The sequence below is a fragment of the Drosophila suzukii genome, chromosome 2R, assembly GCF_043229965.1.
Source record: "Drosophila suzukii chromosome 2R, CBGP_Dsuzu_IsoJpt1.0, whole genome shotgun sequence".
In the NCBI taxonomy this organism is placed as follows: domain Eukaryota; kingdom Metazoa; phylum Arthropoda; class Insecta; order Diptera; family Drosophilidae; genus Drosophila; species Drosophila suzukii.
This window is the reverse complement of record NC_092081.1, coordinates 23861596-23870022: the sequence shown is the minus strand read 5'-3', so window position 1 is coordinate 23870022 and position 8427 is coordinate 23861596. Positions and strand designations below refer to the sequence as shown.

Below are 8427 nucleotides of genomic sequence, written 5' to 3'. Positions count from 1 at the left end.
CATGTTGCGAAACTCTGAAGAAGTGGCTGACGCAACGTTGAGAACGGGCCAAAATACCCCTACCGCAGATCACTCATACGCCCTGTGCACCAGTGTGAGTAATTACATGCTTACAAGAAGAGGAGGCACGGGCAAAAGCTCGGACTTGGCTCACACACACACACACACGGACTGCGAGTCATTGGACTAGTTTCATAACTGCCAAAACAACAACGTGCCCCTCCCCTCACCACCCCGCGCACCTGTTTGGAGCTGAGCGCAAGCGCAGCCGCAGCTCGGCTTGGCCCGACTCGGATTCGTTTTCTGTTTCGGACTCAGAGTCGGGCTCGGCCCGGGCTCAGGTGAATCTGAATGCCACACACCTGGGTATGACCTTCAGGGCTAAAAACAGCGGTTGCGGCGACGCGACTGCGCTGCCCCAGCCACTGCGACTGCGGCAGCGGCCGCGACTGCGCCGGCGCACCGTGCCAACACTAAAGCAACATTTTACGGCCAAAACCCAAAGCGTCAACAGCGAAACAACAACAAGAATTTCAATAATAATAACAATAATCGACAAAGACGTTAAAAAGCAGCAACAACGCACAACAGTCAACACGACGGCTAACAAAAACGACAACAACTTAGCCCCCCTCTGCGGGGTTCAAAGCTTTCGGCGCGCTAATCGCTCGAGATGAGATCGAAAGCTGCACTGCAGCCTCAGGTCGGGGGAACTCGGAGTCGCATTCAGCAATACTCTAACCGGAAATCCCCTTGTTGCTTAAAAGTGTTAGTACGTCTGAGCATGTTTACGGTAGGGAAAGGGGTATACACCTTATCTAACTTAATTTGCTTTTATTTATTTTTCATATTAAGGTCTAGTTTAAATAGTCATTACGAACTCTACTCCCCCATTTAGATCGCGTTTTATATATTCTTGCTGTTATCCATTCCACTGTTTATTTTTTTTTAAATTTGCAGCATTCTTTGGATAAGTACCTTTCGTCCCCAAGAAGCAAAACAAAACAAAGCAGAGGCATGCAGCTTGGGGACCGGCCCCTGCCATTCGGGTTGCATTCCGCCTCCTGGGCAGAGCGTGGAAGCCGAACCAGTTTGGCCATATAGGGCACATCTCCAACGCAGCCAGAGCAGGTCGCGCCTCCTTCACTGGGCCACCAGCCATTTTATGGCTGCTCTTTCGAGCCATGTTTTTGCCCACTTAATGCTGATTTGATGTTTCAAGCGTGGCCCGGTCAATTGGTATTCCAGCGGGCAGGCAGGCAGCCGTTCCTCGTCCAGCCCGCTCCCGGTCTCAGTCCCCATTTGCATAATTAGCAGCGGCGGAGGCTCGGACGACCAGTCCATGATCTGTCTGCTAATTTTCCATTGTCGATGCTTTTCTGGGGATTTTTAGAACGGTGTGGGTTTATTTTTACAGCCAGACATAACAACGAACGAGATGACAAGAAACGGGGTTCGGATCGACGTCTCTAGAAATTCCACCATGACTGGCATCGTGATCGAACGCGGAGAGGCAATTAAGATAGAAGGCAATTCAAAATATTGGTCCTTTATTGACGTTTAAAGTACATGGGTTCGATAATTACATGTGTCGTCTGATAGGATAATGGGTATTCAGCAACAACGAATATCACTCATACCACACGTAGTACCGGGTTTAGCCCATCCCCAACGGATGCTTATCCCCGTCATGGGAGTGAATCTGATGCAGTCTCTCCTAAGTTGCGGTGTGTAAATCGTCTTATCAAAAGCTCGTCGGATTGTCTTAAGGTCGCTTTAATCGGAATCGGAAATCCAACTGAATATTTGGTATCTAGGGCGCATAAATTACCATGACAGCTGCAGGTCCGAGTCGTCACAGTGGGCTGGGTGGAACTACGCATTAGCAGCCCATTTAAAGTTCAAAATATCGAGTTCGATGCCTTGATTTAGCGGCGTGCGTCTTTCGCCTTGCGGGGCCAGCGGTCAGTGCTTGGTGCCTGGTGTTCGATGTTCAAGTGTCGCGTCGCGGGTGAAACTAATTAAGTAAATTTAACACAGCATACCCGACCACTACCCCTCCTGCACTATAAGCAGGCACTAGTACGTAAGCGAAAACGAAAACTAATTGCAATTTTAATTTCAATGAGAAACAAGTACGCATAGCTACAAAGTGCACACATGTGTGAAACAAAAAACCACAAACATAACTGTTAAGCTACATGTAACTACTTTATACTTACTACACTGTGGATCCCCTTTGATTCGGATCTCGTTTGATTTTGGTCTTGGGGTTTTCATTAAGTTTATTATCACGTTACAGTATGACTTAGATTATGTATTCTTTGTGTAGGTTCTACAGCGTCTATATGCATATTAAGTGGGTACACAACACAATACATAATTCAAAATTACACAAGTCGATTAATCAAAATTACAACCAATTTACCCCCAATTGGAAATCATTATAGTTTTTGCCAATACAACATATTATAAATTCATGGTGAGACCAATTGAAATATAACTAGATTTTGGTTAGGTTTTTCCAATGTCTAGCATAAAAACACAATCCTCTTCATCTTCTTAACTGAGGAAACAAAACAGTAAAACAATGTCTTTTCGTTTCATTGATCTACAAACAATTTGGCTAAACAATTTTCGTTTGGATGGATCGTAATACCATTTACTTAAATAACTACATCTGAATACTTTTGTGATAATGCTGATTAAGAGAAATGTTCTACCAAGTCTAGCGATAAGATGAGCTCTCTAATTGTAGGCGAGGTTCATGTGGGATATGCATTAATAATTAAGGATATTTTTTCACATAAACGCACCCACACACGCTCGATAAGTAACTAAGGAATATTACCAGTTATTGACTTATGTAGTTTTTTATAGTGACTAATATCAACGTATTCAAGCTAAGTTTGGATAGTATGTGTTGGTAGGATAGTTAAACAGAACTTGCCAAGGAACTAGTGTTCTAAACACGTTTCCAGCTTGACGTTTCTCAAACAAATAAAAAATATAACGTAAGGATTTCCTTAAAATCAAGTACTTATCGAATTAAAAAAAGAAATCCAAAAGATAAATATAAACTGAATGTCAGTATAAAAATGTTTCGATATGCTTTAACTAAAATTGATGATACGAGTATAACAAAAAACATTTTTAAACTAAAGATCAAACTTGGAATATTTCATACAGAAATAATTTCGGTTATGTATACGGTTGTAAAACTCCATCAAAAACAATTTGCTACGTGCTACTAATTTTTCGTAATAACTTTCCATAACAGTCCATCGTTCCTATTACGGCCCTTGAGTATCATACCATACGTGTAAATAATCGTCTTCTCTTATCAGTTAGAAAGTTATTGCGCTCAGTTTCAGTGTCAAGTCTGAGGGATTCGGTTGGACTGTTAGCTTAGGTCTTAGTGAACTAGTTACTGTCTAGATAATGCATGATGAAGTATTATGATGATGATATTAGCCCTATTAGTTAGTTCACTTAGTTCTATTCACCATTTAGGCCACTCAACTGGTGACTCTGATGCTCCAAGCTGCGCTTCAAATCGACGATGGTGTTAAGTATAAGCTGCTGCTTGCGGTTGCTACCGCCCATTGCCTGGCCCTTGGCCTCGTCAACGGTCACGTCTTGCATAGAGCTCTTGGCCGACACGGAGGCCGTAAGTTTAATTTGCGAACGCTCGTTCGACTTGCTCCGTCCGTTCGCATCTGTATTTTATTCGTAACGTAAAGGGGTCACCAATAAGCGAACATCAAATGACTTACCCAATTCCATGTCGAAGTTCTTCTTTATGCGCTCGAAGGAGGAGCTTCCCTTGTAGACCTTTCGCTTCAAGGGCTCGCTATGTGGGCAATAAAAGTTGTTGTTAATCTGTGACTCCGCATTCAATTTATGCTGTGTTTGGACATCCATCTTGATTTTCGTGTTCGACTGCTGCTGTGGCAAGTAGTTGTGATTGCCAATATCCTCCACAGCTATACTCTCCATCTCAGAATCACTGCCGTTAAAGCTGATCACCGTTGTCGTGGTAGTGGATGTTACCATCATAGTGCGTCTCTTGCCCTTTGGACTCTCCTGAAGGCGCCTGCCATTTAGCTGAAGCTGCGGCGAGAGTGGAGCAGTGGGAGTGTTGCCGTTTATCTTGCGTGGCGGCAGCTCTGGCGGCGCATTTTGATTCATGAAGTTGGTTAGGTGCGTCTTGCGAGGACTGCAACGCCCAAGCTTGGGACTGTTTGGTGGCGAAGAAGCAGACGTAGTCTCAAACTTTAGCATCTCTATGCGTTTATTGATTGCTGCGGCTAGTTCATGCTCTAGTGGAGGAGGATTTGGAGGTGGCACTTGTTTTTTTGAGTCCACCTCACTGTTCTTGAGCATCTCCACGCGCTTATTGGCCAAGGGATTTAAGCGCCTCGGACTGGCGACGGGAGTGTCTCTGGGAATACTGTAAGTAATTTATTAGTGAAATCAAGTGGAAAAAGAAAAAGGCGTTTTTCACCTTTGTAAGCTGTTCTTCATAGACTCCAGCAAAGACTCTGCCTCCATGATGAGCTGCTTGTACTTCATATCAGCCTCTAAGTCTGCCTTGAGAAGAGCCTTTTCGCTTTCTGCGATTGTGAGTGTGTTCTTCTCATTGCAGCTGCCAAAGATCAGCGAATTAGAGCGGTTTGAGAGAGGGGAAGTCTTGTAGATCCTGCATGTAAAATTCTTTATAATACTGTACAATAAATGTCAAATATTGTTTTCTACCTCTCCCGTGCACTCAGTAGATTACGGCGTAAACAGACGGGCGTACCTCCCACACTTCGGGTTCCGCGAGGCTCACGGAGTGGCGACGATGGGAGCTTTTCGCGGTTTTCGCAGCTCTTCTTGCGGGTCTTAAGGAACCGCTTGCGACGACGCTGTTGGGAGCTTTCTCCCGTCTCTTGACCGCTTTTGCGGCGGGAGCGGGTTGAAGCCTTCCGCTTCATCATTGGACTAATCGGTTGATTCGAATAATAGTGGCAGCTGCCCAGATTGCGCGAAAGTTCCTGGCGGTCGATTACCACCTCTTGCATGGAAGAAGTGTCTATAAAGTCAATATCCAAAAGCTCGTCCGTGTCACACTCATCACCCGCATCCTGTCCAGTATCCAGCTCCGACGCACAGCAGTCAGTAATATCCGAGTCGCTGCTGAAATACGAATGGAAATGGAAGTGGAATGAGGAGCCCACTTAACATGACTTGGCGAGCAGTGGAGGACTGCAGCTCACCTTAGTATGTCAGTCTCCTTTTCGTAGATGTAGCTCTCGTCAAACTTCCCAATCATCTCGTTGAGTGTGGCCTCGTCATCACTGAGCACGAAGGAGATGGTGGTAGCTCCAGCTCCACCGCCAGCAGCCACAGGAGCTGAAGTTGTTGTCGTCTCCGCTTGATCCATGTGACGACGCTTTATGGTGTGTGGGGCATGCAGATTTTCCACTTCAGTCGACGTCGAAGAGCCCTCGGACTCGTAAGCGACCCCAGATCCAGGTGCACCACCAGACCCACCCTCAACAGTGTCCACACCTGCCACTTTGGCAAACTTGCTAGGAGTGCCTCGGCTGTTGGGGGTGGCTGTATGAGGGGCTGCCTTTCCTGCTTTGTTTGCTGTTGTTTTGGCCGCCGGAACTTCCAGCTCATTGCTTGACTTAATGCCCGACGAGGTCGTGGAGGTGGTGCTGGTGGCATCCAGATCCAGGCGCGTGGGGCCCGAGGAGGCTGGTAAGTGCTCCCCCGTGTTGTACCAGGGATTTGTTCTTATGCGACAGCGCTGTCTCGGCGATGGAGCTGCAAAAGAGGGAAAAACAAGCAGATTGGGATGCTACTTCAGTCAAGTCGAGACTCTAAATGGGTTAATTGCTCAGTTTGCCAGAAGGCGGGTTAACAGCACCGACACTCACATTCAAAAAGCTTGGGCTGCTGCCGCACTGCCAGTGGACTGGGCGACGACTCCAGGCCATGATTGGCACTTGCGAAGTTGCTCTTAGGCAGCGGATCCATGGGCGACATCTCCTCAATGCGGTTTAGGCCGAACTTGTAGCGCTTTGCCTCGATGGCCAACGAATTTACGCTCTTGGGGAAGTAGTGGGTTCCCGAGCGCATGTTGATGTAGTACTCGGGCGGATTGTAGTTGCTGGCGGCGCACGGCGATGTACCATCTGTGGAGTAGCCCGTGGAGTAGGCGCTCTCTGGCGAGGGCAAGCTGTGGGGCCTAGGTCCTGGCATAAAATTGCTGCGCTGCATTCCGCGGGGAGTTCGCATACGCGAACCGGAAGGTGGAGCGGGTGGGACTGGAGGCGTAGCTGTCAAATTGTCCAGAGACTCGCCAAGCTGAGCCTGCGCCAGCTTGGAGGGAAGCAGGCGCCCGTATCGGACATGGTTGTTGCTCTGCCTGGGCTCCTCCTCGTAGATAAGCCGCATGGCGCTCAAGTTCTCGGACTGCGGACGCTGCTGTTCCGCAATGGGGGCCGGAGGCCGGAGCAACAGAGCGCCCACCTCCTCGTACTCCACCTCCTCCTCTGGTGGGATGTGGTATTCCCCATTTATGGCCTGCTCCCTAAAAGTGGCTTGCTTGCCAGAAGAGGGTTCCTTGGAGCCTGTTGACCAGGACAACGACGATATGGAGGACGAGGAGCAGTTTACCCTGATAGGCGACTTCTCGGCACAGGAGTTGTCCTTGCTATTGGGCACACTAAGGTGGTGCGAAGGCTGCTGCAGAGGCTGGTGGGGCTGATAGCAATGCGGAGCGTAGAGCAGATTGTCCGACTTGGGTGAGGTTATGACGTAGGAGTCTTCGTCTGGGGATTGCCAGCCATATCGCCGACTGGGTGGCTACGGAAACATAAAAAACGTAAGCAGTTGGCAAACTCCCCCGTGGAAAAGCACTTACGTGGCACTGGATGGGAGAGACCTCGCGCCTCCGCACCGGACTGGCGATGCTGTGGCTCCCGCTGCTGGTCAGGACCGGACTGGTCAAGTTGCTTCCCTGCGGGGGCAGGGTGCCCGCCTTCTTCCCGGAGCAGGAACTGCCCGCTTCCGAGACCGCCTGCTTGTGCTTGCTGCCCTTCTTGCGGGGACGCACGATGTGCGTCTCCATCCAGGAGCGCAGCTTGGATCCAAACATAGTGCTATCCTCAGTCTTAACCAAAGTGGACGGATGGTAGTTGCTGAAAGGGAAGAGGTCATTAAGCTATCTGGCTGCAATTCAGCTGCAACAATGGAGATGGAGCCAAGCGGCCTCCAGGGACCACTTTGCGCTGATAAGGAAATCCATTTATGGGGGCACAAAAGCCGAACAGCGTTTCAGCAGGATCACATTTTCAATAGTTTGTGTGGGGGATGGCAGGGGCTGTGCTGGCATTTTATGCGAAATTACCTTATTCGCAAATGCGGCAGACAACGTCGGCCTCATAACATCCTTTGCGCCTCCTTTTATTGTGGCGCCCACACACACTCTTGCAGCAGATGAAAGGGCAACGGTAAATCTACACCAGAACACACACACGGACTTTGTCGGCTTCCTGTGTTTGTGTTTGTTTGTTTTTTGTTGACGGTTATTTTTTGCCGTTTCCCGTTACGTTCAGGCCGAGTACCGACGCACCCAATGTTGTTGGGGGTTGTTCGTAAGCCGAGATGCTTCAAGGACTCCACTCCCCTTTCCACGTCCCTGTCGCAGTAACTTCTTGCGAGTGTGTGTGGGGTTGTCTGTGTGTAACTGTTCTCGGTTGTCGGTTGTAAATCCCACGTAACTGTAAATTTTATGTCCAGCTATTTTCCTTTCGTCGCAGACTCACATGCTTTACGATATTTTGGAACCTTTCTTGTATTGATGCGGCTGATTGGCAATATTCGAGCTTCGATTCCAGTCGCTTATGTATATTTGTTTTCCATGCAAATTATGTGAAAAAGGTTCTCGCAAATTATAAGGAAAGAAGCTCAGTGCCCTTCGGGGAAAGACTGCAAGTCCCGTTGTTGAAAAATGTTATTTTTCACTGGAACTCGGGTTTAAACTTTTTCTTTTCGGCGGCTGTGTATGGGTATGCGATGTATAAGTTTCGGTGGTGGCGATAAAAGCGTGCGGCAGAATTCAGTGAACCAAGGATGCGCGGACACGAACGGAAAACGGAAGGAGAACGTCCTGTCGCGTCGAAGGGAAAAAAGCTAATGACGGAATGCGCAGTTACGTAGGATTGCCAGGATGTTCTACTTGCCGTTACATTACTGGGTTTTCCGAGTCCTGGTAAAATACGACTTGTCAGCCATTCTGAAAGTTATTTTCCCGCTAAAACTAAAGATTTTCGGCATTTTGCCCAAAAGTAAGCTATTTAATTGGAAATTTAAGTTCTCCCCTGGCGCTTTGCAACACTGGCGGCACAACGCATTTGTGAGCACCAGCTG

The 8427-nt window shown here is 48.0% G+C and overlaps 1 protein-coding gene across 2 annotated transcripts; it reads right to left on the bottom strand.

Moving 5' to 3' along the window:
- Positions 1–1533: 1533 nt before the first annotated feature.
- Positions 1534–7727, bottom strand: LOC108009106 (uncharacterized). Of its 2 annotated transcripts, none has more exons than XM_017073176.4 (8): positions 7406–7727; positions 6920–7196; positions 5931–6861; positions 5262–5817; positions 4759–5181; positions 4508–4702; positions 3777–4453; positions 1534–3719 (listed from the first exon to the last, which is right to left on the bottom strand). In XM_017073176.4, the coding sequence occupies exons 2-8, from the start codon at positions 7151–7153 to the stop codon at positions 3499–3501; spliced, it is 3237 nt and encodes a 1078-aa protein (XP_016928665.2). In that variant the 5' UTR covers positions 7154–7196; positions 7406–7727; the 3' UTR covers positions 1534–3498. The 2 variants fall into 2 exon arrangements, with proteins under 2 accessions (XP_016928665.2, XP_016928666.2); XM_017073177.4 differs by having other exon boundaries at positions 4759–5178.
- Positions 7728–8427: the final 700 nt, after the last annotated feature.

Excerpts from the sequence above, each read along its gene's own strand:
- LOC108009106 (XM_017073176.4), bottom strand. The coding sequence starts at position 7,153 with ATGTTTGGATCCAAGCTGCGCTCCTGGATGGAGACGCACATCGTGCGT. Across the intron at positions 4,703-4,758 it reads CTACTGAGTGCACGGGAGAG|GATCTACAAGACTTCCCCTC; the intron begins GTAGAAAACAAT and ends TTTTACATGCAG. Across the intron at positions 3,720-3,776 it reads GAACTTCGACATGGAATTGG|ATGCGAACGGACGGAGCAAG; the intron begins GTAAGTCATTTG and ends AATAAAATACAG.